The 13241-nt window shown below is 42.8% G+C and overlaps 1 protein-coding gene and 1 pseudogene across 4 annotated transcripts in view; one reads left to right on the top strand and one right to left on the bottom strand.

The window, feature by feature from the left end:
• The window catches only part of LOC146021189 (uncharacterized), a 56142-nt pseudogene that overhangs the window by 12826 nt on the left and 30075 nt on the right, over positions 1 to 13241 (top strand). Inside the window, exon 3 of the transcript XR_014450868.1 lies at positions 84 to 1122. The product of XR_014450868.1 is annotated as an uncharacterized LOC146021189 (transcript). The remainder of the gene's footprint in view (positions 1 to 83; positions 1123 to 13241) is intronic.
• The window catches only part of LOC146020215 (tectonin beta-propeller repeat-containing protein 1-like), a 30738-nt gene continuing 23832 nt past the window's right edge, over positions 6336 to 13241 (bottom strand). The window contains exons 7-9 of one of the 3 annotated variants that reach the window (XM_083153173.1): positions 13085 to 13185; positions 11491 to 11592; positions 6336 to 6958 (exon numbers count right to left, since the gene is read on the bottom strand). In XM_083153173.1, coding sequence (XP_083009299.1) covers positions 6785 to 6958; positions 11491 to 11592; positions 13085 to 13185 — 377 coding nt within the window. In that variant the 3' untranslated portion in view covers positions 6336 to 6784. The other 2 variants (XM_083153172.1, XM_083153174.1) reach the window with 2 other exon arrangements.

Raw genomic sequence — 13241 nt, 5'->3', positions numbered from 1 at the left:
CTCGAGTAGCCTAAAACTAGCATTATTTAAATTCCTCCCATATTCATGAGACAACTTTACTGAATACTTGTTGTTTTTGGCAGATGAAATTAAGAGTGAATACAAACTTGAACAAGACGACATTTCCCTTGGTTCGTGGGATTGTGCGGTAAAATGTTACAAAACATGAAGACTGCAACTTCAGGAGATTCCAGAGGAGACACTATTGTCAAGCTCGACATTTCCCTTGGTTCGCGAGATTGTGAGGTAAATGGGTTAAATGTTACAAAACATGAAGACTGCGGGCTTCAGGAGATTCCAGAGGAGACACCATTGTCAAGCTCGGACTATGGGACCTTATATACAGACTGTACAGATCTGGCCCAAAGGGGAGATGTCCTTTTTGTGCTCTGAATGTGGGAAAAGTTTTGCCAGCAAGCTAAAACTTAGACATCAAAGAACTCACACTGGAATCAAGCCATTTTCATGTTCTGACTGCGGAAAAAGCTTCATCAGGAAGTCCCATCTTGTTATACACCAGAGAGTTCACTCCAGGGAGAAGCCATTTGCATGTTTCGAATGCGAGAAGAGTTTTGGGGATAAGTCAGATCTCATAAGGCATCAGAAAATCCATTCGGGAGAAAAACCGTATTCATGCGCCGAGTGTGGGAAATGTTTCAGCCGCAAGTTCCACCTTTACACACATTTGAGGATTCACGTCGGTCCAGCGACGTACCCGTGTTCTTTCTGTGAGGAATGTTTTAGAAAAAAATCTGACTGTGCCAAACACGAGAAGATCCATACCGGACAAACTGGATTTATATGCACCGAATTCGGAAAATCATTTAAGCAGGAGTCTCATTTTATCACCCATGTCCGAATTCATACAGGAGAGAAACCATTTTAATGTGGTGAATGTGGGAAATGTTTTAGCGATAAGTCCGTCCTTGTCTGTCACCAGAAAATTCACACTGGGGAAAAGCCGTATACCTGCTCCATGTGTGGAAAAGGCTTCATTCGCATGTCCCACCTGGTGATACATCAGAGAACTCATACTGGCGAAAAGCCGTTCGTATGCACTGAATGCGGTAAAGGCTTCCCTAACAGCTCACGGCTCCTCAAACTTTGTGTAATTCACAAAGAGTAGACGTGTACTGTCGCCGAGCCCTTCTGTAATATATGTGTGAGAAACAGTAAATCCATCTGTCCATATATGCTTTGTGTCGTACATTATCATATATTAGACTCCTGAAGTAGAGGTGCTGTTTGCATGCTGGAAAATATCTCTAGTAAGTCACTTCCTGGTAGCCATTTTCTAAATTTTGAACATAACAAAATAGATTTGGTGTCTCCTAAAACATGCACATACTGAAGCAGATGATGTGTAACGTAGCTTGGTTTAGTAATGTTGGGCCTGATTAACAGTTTTTGTACAATGCCGATGGTGGGTGCAGCTCCGGTTGGAGAAGCTGCAACCTGATTGGCAGGCTGTGTCCATTTGGGGGCGAATAGGGTGGGAGGGGTGTTGGCCCCAGTTTTCTGTGCGATTCCAAAGACCAGTGTCCGCATCATCCACTGCATATTTCCTGTCTTCATCTCCTGAGTTTGGGGGCCATTCAGCGCAAGCCCAGGGTTTCTTGGATGGCCAATGATTATCTGAAGTAGGTTTTGGTTCTGAGGGGTAGATGTGTGGTGCAGCGATAAGTGAGAAAACGGTAACTGCACCCTTTAAGTGTGGCAAATACCGCTTCTCTCCATGTATGACTGTGGGGTTGTGTGCTAAATAACAGGGGCAATATGAAAGCGTCCCACTGTGCCAGGCAATTTATGTATGGTCAGTGGCACTGACTGCTCTGGCCGCTGCAGCCATCTATTTTAACAGCTGCAGGGGAGGTGAGTCACAGCCACTGGCCCTAGCTGTGGCGGCTGCTGGCTCTGGACAGCATGGGAGATCTTGCATATGCGGTGGAGCTGGCCATACAGGGAGACACAGCTGATGTGTTGTAGCAATAAAATGACCAGCCAGAGGGGTGATTTTTCACTCCCCACTCCGGCAGCCGAGATGTTAATTATACCCCTTTGACACCAGCCTAAATTCCCGGGTTGGTCTGAAAGGTTCCCGGGCCAAAATCCCGGCAAAATTTCCCAGGATTTCAACCCTGCTATAGAGGAGGGTTGTTTCCGGAGTCCTGGCCGGTGTGAAAGAGGTACTCACCGGGGTTGCCGTTCCTTGGTGCATGCGTCAGGCCGGGGATCCACACAGACAGCGAGCGCAGAAGACAGGACAGGCGGCGGATGAAGATGATGCAGCTCTCCGGCACCCTCACTGTAGCCGGTGAGCTGCGTGAATTGCGCCCACAGCCTGACCTGTCATCTGCACCCGCCGCCTCACCTGTCATCTGCGCCCGCCGCCTGACCTGTCATCTGCGCCCGCCGCCTGACCTGTCATCTGCGCTCGCCGCCTATGTGGATCCCCGGTCTATACGGGGGAACAGCAACCCGGAGTGAGTATTGTCCACCACCATCACACCTCCTGCCCACAAGAGAAAATGCAGGGATTGCCCCAGCATGATCCCTGGGCCGTATTCCCGGGTGGGTCCTTGCATTTTCTGGTGTGAAAGGGATATTAATCTTATCTACATTACTTCCTGCTTCCCTTCCTGCTGCTTAAAGAGGTGAAGCAGGAAGAGCTATAGCTGTATGATCCATGTCGCTATAGTACTTCTACCCCAGACGTGGCCCTCCAGATTTTGTGAAACTACGCATCCCAGCATGCCTTGCTATAGTTCTGATGTAACCCAAGTCCTCAGATTTGCAATGCCTCCTGCAGCATTCGCATATTTTCACATCACTGCTGCATCCAAAGACACAGCCTTAATGCAAATAACATATAAGTTAGAATCAGGCCTATAGTGGAATAGCTTCAAAACAGTCTGCAGCATTGTGTGCATAGATCACATATACTGTAATATAAGCTCCCAGGAGCAGGTTCATGCGATTTCTCTGTTTCTAATTAGAAGACTAATCTCACATATCAAAGTTCTCCTTATATTTATACTTCATTTAGAATCATGCACAGTAGTTCTCACCTAATTTATTGTGACAAATCAGCAATAACAGATTTAACTTTGCAACAAACAAGGCAATAATGAATAAATCGTTTGTGAAAAAAAAAAAAACATTTGTACACACTTATATAACGCCAGGTTTACTAATTATGTCTTTTTTTTTTTTTACTTTAAACTTTTTTTATTACATTTTGCAGATTAAGCAAGAACATCAACAAAATAAGGAAAAAAGAACATACAAAACATCATTCCAGAAAAGTATAAGCATAAAGTACAACGAGAATATCCCGGGATAGGATACATATGAACATATAGCAGTTGTTGCAAAATATATGATGTGATGTTAGGAAAATAAAACAGTACAATCAATAAATAAAATGTAACATGCACTTAAGTAACTGTGTGGCCTTGTTCCATCCTAATAATTCAGAGATCAAGCACAGTGATCGCAAATCAGGTAATAAGTGCCCCGAATGTGGAAAGGGGGGGGGGGCAACATGGTGTCTAAATACAAATTTGTTCTCAAAATGGGTAAAACCATGTGCACTGCAGGTGCGGCAGATGTAACGTGCAGAGAAGAGGAAATAGCAGCATTTAGACGTCAGGAACTGCTGCTGAATATGTGGAGTCAAGCCACTTGGACCATATAGAATAATATTTTTTCTAAGGTAGATAAACTTTTCATGGCCTATCACCTCATTCACCGGAGATATCCAAGAGTGTGCCTGGGGCTTCCTTGGCCAACCACAGTCTAGCTATACATACTTTAGCCAATGTACACAAGTTTATAGCATAGCATCTGTCCGGATCAGGCAGCATTTCCTCATCTATGGCCGATAGTAAACAAGTCACCAATGACAGGGTGTCTTTTGGAATACCAGTGATCACGAGGATGTCAATGACCTCTTTCCAAAACAACGTGATCCGAGGACATGACCATATCATGTGGAGGAAAGAGCTGTCTAGGGAGTCACGTTTCGGGCAGGATGGGGAAATACAGTCACCAATGGGGCATAATAAGGTTGGCGTCATATAGACTCTATGCAATATAAAAAATGGGATCTGCTGATATCTAATGGCAGAATTAGAGAGTCTTGGAGCCTTAAGGGCACAGGACCATATATCATCTGAGAGTCCCCAAATCAGCTTCCCATTTTCATCTAAGGGGGGTTAATGGGTCAGAGTTGTGGATCTGCTATACAGACGAGTAAGCAATGGAGACCAAGGGAGAAATTTGAAAAAAAATAGGTGTATTTGTATCCAGAAATACACTTATTTTTGACATTTACTATCCCGAAATTACGGCAATTCGTAGTCGTATTGATGTGCTATCAATACGAATATGAATTGCCGTATTTTCGGGATAGTAAATGTCAAAAATAAGTGTATTTCTGGATACAAATACACCTATTTTTTACAAATTTCCTTAAGTAAATTTCCCCCCAAGTGTCTCGCAGCCGTTTCTTAACTGGGGAGTCTAAAAGGGACAGAGGGGGTGATCTAAAATTGTGTGTGGTGGGCATGTCGCAACTGGAGGTTTCTGTAAAACTGAGAGTTGGGGATCGGGAACTCTACTTGTAAAAACCTTAGGATTTTAAAGTGTTCTCAGAGTGTAGGTCGCCCAATTTATAAACACCCCAGCTATTCTATGTCTCCTGCACCTGCAAAGAGGAGAGTTCTGGTAAGCCCTTAGGGTTGAATATAGGAGTATATGGGTACCATCCTCGACCATTCATGAGCTTATGCACCAACTTCCATATGGTAATCTCCTGTCTGGGGATAGGGAGGGTAGACATTTTTACACTGCTACTTAAAAATGTTTGTAGAGGGATCAGGCCAGGGGAGAGACTTAGTATCATTTGCATATTTAATAATAGTATTGCCAAAAGTTGGGGTGAGCCAGTCCTCCGATACATTTTGATCTGGTTCGTGTGCGTATATTGATCCTCGGTCGTTTATTGACCCAAATAATAAGAGGACAAAAGGCCATTCATTTGTTTAAAAAACTTTTGAGGGATGTACACCGGAGACTGCTGAAGGACATATAATAATTTGGGTTGAAACACCATTTTAATTAAGTTAACCCTTCCCGTAACCGTTAAAGTCAACTTGCTCCATATCGGAATTTTGGAACGTAGATAAGAGAGTTGTGGGAGTAATCTCAGAGCGAAATACATATTGGGAGCATTAGAAATCCAGACACCAAGATATTCAAAGGTGTCTGTCCACAGGAGCTGAACCTGATTGGGCGAAGGGCTCGGAATCTGACCTCTTAGTGGAGTAATTGAGGATTTAGACCAGTTGATTAACAATCCTGAATAATGACCAAAAGAATTAATAATATCAAATATTATGGGTAAGGAGGCAGGATAGTCATGGATAAAAGGAAAGATATCAGCGTGTAACGCTATTCTATCCTCCCTGGAACCCACGGTTAGACCCTTAATTGAAGTACAAGCCCAGATCAAGCAAGTCAGGGGCTTAATTATTATAGCGAACAAATTGGGGGACAGGGACAACCCTGTCTTGTACCTCTAAAGAGGGGGAAGGAGCACGACACAATTCCAATAACCGAGATCCTGGCTACAGTGGTGGAGTATAAAGTTTGAATTAATCTGATAAATTTAGAAGCGAAACCAAATCTATCCAACACCTCCCAGAGGTAGCCCCACTCCACAGAGTCAAAGGCCTTTGCTGTATGTAATGAACAATGGCAGAGGTAGATAAGTCTTCCCAGGTAAACTGCCGGTGTGTAAACAGATGCCGTAGATTGACAGAAGTGGATTTATTGGGCATAAAACCGGGTCTGATGAGGATAAATAATTTGCGTAATAACTTGAGTCAGTCTGGTAGCCAGGACCTTACTAGGATCTTAATGTCTGTAGGTAGTAAGGAAATAGGTCGATACGATTCAGGGTGCTTAAGATTTTTGTCAGGTTTACCATTAGGGAAAACTTGTGTAGCCGCAGTAATTTCTGTACTGGAGAGGGGGGAGTCTAAGAATTCATGTTGTTCACTAAATAACGAGGGTAGTGGTATGCCATTTAAAAAAGCGCAAAGATCGTGCAAGGCATAAGTGGCCTTAGTGCCATACAGCGTACTATAATAGAATACAAATACATTCGCAATATCAGGGGTATGTGTGACTACGTCACCATCTGTAGTTTGTATTTCAGTAACTGCAGGCGCTACGCTCACCTCTTACAATATGAGCCATATAGCTACATGGCCTATCACCGGAGGCATACACAGAGTGAGAGGTATATAAAAGCTTATATACATGCATATATTACACAAAGGGGGGGGGGTGTCCAGAGTGCGCTCTTGTGGTACCACCTAGCCACAGACTAATAGTCACATGTATGTGTGATCCTGCAGTCACTTTCATTCACTCCGACGAAGTTTCATATGCTTCAAATTAACACCGAAGACCTCGATCGTAAAAGCAGTTCTTTATTAGAAGCCCAAAGCGTTTCGTCTACACGACTTCATCAGGGGCATGGCATGGCCAAATACGGCCTGATATCCAGATAACAGTGGCGATAATAGACAATGTTCCTTTACACGTACAATCAGTTAAAATCAGTATTGGTAGAGATGGATATTTAGGCCAATGGTATAAAATCCAAATGTATTTCCTTCAGAGGTGGACAGAAAGGCACATATAGCCAAGAGGGTGAGATCTAATGGTATGGATTTTAACCCACAATCTTGGGAAAAAACTTCCTTTCTCGCACTCAGCGATGGGGAAAAAAACGTAAAATCCGCAGTAGGGAAATGTGGATGCTTACTCCACTGCAAACCGAATGTGCCACAATTGCTCCCCTCATTGGAGATTGCAGACAGCCGCTCATCTCACGTATAGCAGGAAGCTGGAGATCACCGCTGACCCGCTGTTGTAGCTGCACACGCTGCAGAGAAAAAAAATCCGCCACTGGATATGACAACGTGTGAAGTTGGTAGGTTGGCTTATCACATGCCACACTAACCACACTTCTTGTGATTACAGCTACACTGTATACATGCATGCAGCCTGGTACAAGATGTGACAGGTCCTTTTCTGTGAGCATTAGCATAGCCCTGACAGTCTCAGACAACATAATATCTTACCTTACTCATTATTTATTTTAGCATTATATAATTAATACTATTAACTGTTTATGAAATCATTCATTAATCCATACTCTGCTGGGAAGTGATGGTGTAATGTAGGATGAAAAATGTCCCTTGCAAAATGGCCACCCCCTTACAGCAGACAGTTTTTGAGCATGCTAGAGGAAGCGGTGGTCTCCTTTAGCATTCTTAAAAATGGTCTGCTGTTAGGGGCAGCCATTTTGTGAGGGACATTTTGCATAAGGAGCCAGGAGGAGCGCCGGGACGCAGACAAGCAGATCTGAAGGTCCTGGCCACAGACACGGAGGGGTAAGGCAGAGCGCAAAATTTGCCACTGTAATGAGTGCACCTGTTGGGTGACCTGGAAAATGTGCACTGTTGGGGTTACTTGGGGACCGAGGTTGAGAACCACTAGTCTACTTCACTACTATCCATTTTCCTATTTCTTGTACTATACCTCTTTACCTCTGTTAATGCTCTCTCATCCTCACCTGCACACACACAGAAATCTTCACCTTCTCCCTCATTCACCTCATGTCTCCTCACATCTCTGGCCTTGATGCCTGTTCAAGTGCCTACTGACTCCTCCACTATTTCCCTGCTATTCTTGATATTCTTCTAAGTGCACCATCAACCCAGCCAACATCATCCATTCTACAAAATCACTACCTCCCTTCTCATGTAAGAGAATGGATGTACAGCGCTAGGTTTATACTGAAGGAGTATACACTACCACAAAAGATTTTTTATACATTTAATAAGTCATATTAAAATATTCAATTTAATGAGAATTCTCAGAATGAATAAATATTAAAAAACACAGTGTTGTAGACAAAAGGGTATATATATATATATATAGGCTTCACAAAATTATTGCACCAGCATGTAATAGTTACCAGTTGTACTGGAAGATATTGGGGGGTCTCCTTGCTAATGTTGCTGCATAGATTGTCCAATCCGGATAATTTCCCAGTAAGTCCAGGTTATTCATAGCAAATTGTGTAGGCCAGTCCTTTTGGTATGTGCGGTATACACTGCTTGTAGCTGCTGAACAGAGGAAAAAGGTCCTGGAGGTAAACAGAAGACTGGTCCGGGATAAAGTGCAGAGTATGGTGCAGTCTGATGTGCAAACGAGCAAATTGGGGTGCGGTGGAGATGGTGCTCAACGTGTTTCAACGCTAACTCGCGTCTTCATCAGGAGCTGGGGTATAGGGTCTGTCCAGGGACCCTGTATTTGTACCCTGGATTGATTGTTCCCATAATTGCAGGTGTGGGAATTCATTGTTTGTTATATTAAAAACATATTCAAATTTAAATTAAAATACATAAACTTCATATATGTGGTAGGTATGCACAGGAGGGTGCTCTCTGAAACACTGGACTGATTTATAACAAACTTGGATTAGTTTATGACCATTTTATCTCTGACTTACGGCCATTACCAAAATCTGGTTCTCCCCATTATCCCACTGCTCTCTCAGCCAGTGGCTTCTCACACTTCTACATCCAATGTCCAGGTGATTGGTTTAGTTTATTTCTCAACTCCAGTGTCTTCTTCACATCTCTCCATCTTGCCTCTTCCACCTCTGGAACATTCTGGGAATCTGGTCCTTCCTCATTCCTGATACCACTAAATTCGCATTTTCTGCTTAAAATGCTATAATCTCCTTTTATCCTCCCTTTCCCTCAGGTCTCCCTACTTCAACCTATTTACATTGCTGCTGCAGTCTAATTTGCATCTACTGCCACATAGGGGATGCGGTCAATTTGCCGGCGGTCGGGATCCTGGCGTTCAGAATCCCGACACTGGAATCCCAACCGCCGAAATCTCGAAACTTTCTCCCTCCGTGGGTGTCCACGACACCCATAGAGAGAGAATAAAATAGCGTGCCGAGCGTAGCGAGGCACCGGGCCCGCTGCGTGGCGAGCGCAGCGAGCCCGCAAGGGGGGGCGATCCACATCCCCCCCATGTCGGGATTTCGGCGGTCGGGATTCCAGTGTCGGGATTCCGACCGCCGGCATTACGTATCGGATCCCCACATAGCTTCTACTTTCCTCCTTTGCAACTTGCTTCATGGTCTCTTAGTCTAGCTCAGAATCCAGTTAAATCTCAACTTCACAAAGCGTCAAACCACTGTTCCCCTCCTTACATTTTTATTTTCATGCTACCTCCTGTCCTCTCCTCTAATCAAAGACTCTCCACCTTTTGCTTGAGATGTTCTTATTCTCTACAATTTACTTACTTCAGGGGAAATTTACAAAGCTGGGAATTACATTTCACACGGGATGTTGCTATGGGCAACCCATCAGATCCTGTCTATTATCTTCTAGAGGGTGCTAAAAAAATAAATAGAGTCTGATTGGCTTCCCATAGCAACATCCCATGTGAAATAGAATTCCCATCTTAGCAAATTTCCCCCTTTATATCAGACTGTCCAATATTTTTTACAAACTTCAAACGCACCCCTAAAACACACACTTTTAAAGCACATTAGCCGCCCACATAACTAAAATCTTCTTGTCTGCCCCTCCAGTGTGTATCCATTCAAATGCACCCTCCAACGATTTCCCTATTCCCTTTACTGTATTAGCTTTTGCAGACAGGGTCTTCTTCTTCTTGCTCTTCCATAGCAGACTCCATGTTACCAGTGCTCTGCTCACTTGTACTTGGATACAGGTTCACTGAGTATAGAAGTACTGTGCCTCCAGTGAGTTGTCCACATTGGCCCCTGTCATATGTACCACCTCACCATCCTACTGTGGTGGTGTACTACAGTGTATTACTTACCGTATGCTATGGTACACCTTAGTCCCAGAATTAATGAAATGATGAAGGAAATAGAGCAGCAGTTCCCAACCTTTTTACTCGCCTGTACCCCCGGATTAGGCTTTTTGAGTATTTCTCCTCTCAATTTGAAACATCCACAGTACTTACGAGTGGAGTGGAAGTTCGCGGTATGCATGTCTTTTTTTAAGGAGTAGTGGAGGAGTAGTATGAATCGGGTCCCCTCAGTATCTGGTCACAGGCTGTGTACGGTCTCCAGGGTTCCCGTTAAAGCCTGTCGGATTAATGCCACTGCTTCCTCCACTAGTGTCAGCAGAGGGGGGGCAGATGATTGCTGATGTCTGAGGGCAGCACGGGTAGCTCCTAGTGGATTGCTGGTCGAGCAAAAGCCCAAGGAGATGCTAATGATGCAGCAGATGGAACCAGAAGTGACGCAACAGGGTTAGTCACTATGGCAATGGGAGACTTCTTCCGCCACCGAGAGACTTCTTCTTCCACCATTACCAATAACATTTTCAAGTATACCCAACCAGTCTTCAGAGTACCCCCCAGGGGTACAAGTACCCCAGGTTGGGAACCGCTGCCATTTTTTTTTCTCTTCTCCTCACTCCTCCTTCTGCTTTATATACTGTATGTATGTCTCATTTGTTTACTTTTAAAATGTACTGTTTTATATCTTTTCTGGCATGTTGTTTCTGATTTTGCTATTGGAAAACCAATAAACAGATTAAAAAAATAATTATGTATAACTCATCATTATTATCAATATATGTAATTATTTAATTAGATAAAGGATTTTTAAATAGAAAGGTTGCCAAGCCACTTCCAAACATGTTCTGTCATGTCAGTGAGCTCCTAACAACACTGTGGAGAAACGAGTTGGGTCAAAGCTTGTAAAAATATCTCCATGGGGAACTATGGATGAAATCTTCTATCTGTTCTACATAGAAGTAGTAATAACTCCATCAGCAGAAGCTGCTTTCCTATAGCCTTGGAGATGGAGAGGTGGATCCGCTAGATAAGACGCAGTTGTCACCAGTTTGTGCATTGACACTGGACAGGTGCTGCACCAATATGAACCAATAGGATTAGATTGAATGCACACCCTATGTATGACTTTATATCAAGAATCTCAACTTCCCCACAATGGTGGTTGCTGCTACTGTTCAAGTGCTGATAAAGTCAGGGTAGACGTTCAAAGGAAGGACTGTCACTTGTGTGGGTGGTTTGCTAGGGGCCGGTTTTGTTTCTTTTTTTTTATTTTTAAAGCGGTCAAAGGGTGCCTCCACAATTCACACACTAGGGTTTAATAAGTGCAGCATAGGCCAGCAACACAGATGGTAAAGGAGTAATAATAATAATAGTAAGAGTGTGAATAAGATGAGCAGGGGGATAGAGAACTTACACTGGACCTAGGATCTCACAGAGTCTCATCCCAGTGAGATGGAATTAAACATATTTTGATTTAAACTAAGGAAAGAAACAACCAGTCAGGTAACTTTTGGAACAGAATAGATTTATTGATCTGTACATGTGTAAAATTACCTGGTCATTCAGTCCCACGCTCAGCATCGACATTTCTCCCACCATTTCAATCCAACTAGTGCCGCATGGGTTCTGGGAGTTTACCCCTCTCCTAAACCACACCTGGCCAGCAAACAATACACAGACAGATCTATTAACATCTGAAGATAAACTCGGGTTTGTCCAAAGTTATACTAAAGCCAGAATTGAGAGTAAAATGATTTATATTAAAATTTTGGTCACCTCATTGATCAAAATATGTAGGTTGAATATATATTTCTGGCAGTGATCACTTATACTATAAACATAATGCAAAAAAGGAGGTATAGGAAATAAACTTTTTTGGGGGGGGGGGGAACGTCTATAAAATGTATTATCTAAAATCCTTTACTTAATCTTATTAAAAGCAATACATACAACATATAAACACACACACACACATATATATACACTGTACTCCGTGTATAATCAATTCCTACCACACTGTATTACAGTACAAGCATTAACGTCCAATTAAGCCGCAGTGGACTATATCCTCACGATACGGGGTGAAAAATAAGACTGCAGATAAAGTAAATACAGGTTGAGTATCCCGTATCCGAATATCCGTTATCCAAATTATTCCGAAAACCATACATTCCAGAAAGTGACAAAAATAATTTTTCTTTGCTAAAACTCACTGTGGACATCTGTAACAGCACTACTGGGGACATGATATGTAACTGGCACTATATTTGTACAAGACAATGATTGCTTGGCATTCAAATTCAATATCTGAGATAGTACACAAATTTTGTTTCATGTTTTGAAACCTTGTTTTTTGAACAAATAAAATATATTTGTGTGTATTTCATGTGTTTGATGTGTTTATACAGCATAAATGCAAGATACTTCAAAAAACATCATTGAAATATTAAAATATTCCAAAATACGGAATAATCTGTTATCCAAAATTCTCCTGGTCCCGAGCATTTTAGATACGGGATACTCAACCTGTATTACACACCAAACGTGAGTCAAAAATTGAGATGGAACAATGACCCTTCTTTCATAGCTCTCAAAGCAGATAGAATTCAAATGCAACCAGAGAAAAGTATCTGTATATCACTGTTCTCTAAAGCTGGGTACGCATATGTGATTTTAGCCAATGACATGGTCCTTTAGTGCCCCTTTCCTTCAGATCGTTAGCGATCCCCTCCCTGTCATCGGAACATGCAGTCAAATCTGACTATATCGGCAACAACTGCACGTTCAGCGGGGTCCGGGTGATGCCATTGAATGATATAGGTAATTATATCATTCAGTGTTTTAGCGCTAGATTGTTCATCCTGTGGCACCACCGATATGTGTGTGTACCCTACTGATTGGCAATGTCTGTCATATTAGTGCACAGACAGGTTATCCTAAGTCTGTTCATCCCACATTCAGACTTCAAAGACTGGAATCATTTGTCTCTTTAGTAAATATAACAGCAATATTTAAGTAGTTGAAATTTATAGCGGTGACACTGATCAATTAACGAGTAATAGTAACTGTCAGACCAAACAGGTTATTAAATATGGTTGTCTGACTGTATGGGACCTGAGATGATGCACATTACTTCTCAGAGTCTTACTTTGTGTTCCTTGGTCACAGCCCAAACCACGTTGACACCAGCTGCCACGTGCATGATTCTATCCCCGGATGTTGGAGCTTCCACAATGGTCCAGGAACTGCCTGTTATGAGAAACACAACATATATGAGCGGCCTTACTGCTTTACTATATGGTGAT

Source organism: Crinia signifera, chromosome 7, assembly GCF_055691185.1.
Source record: "Crinia signifera chromosome 7, ASM5569118v1, whole genome shotgun sequence".
Lineage (NCBI taxonomy): Eukaryota > Metazoa > Chordata > Amphibia > Anura > Myobatrachidae > Crinia > Crinia signifera.
This window is presented reverse-complemented; position numbering and strand designations above follow the sequence as displayed.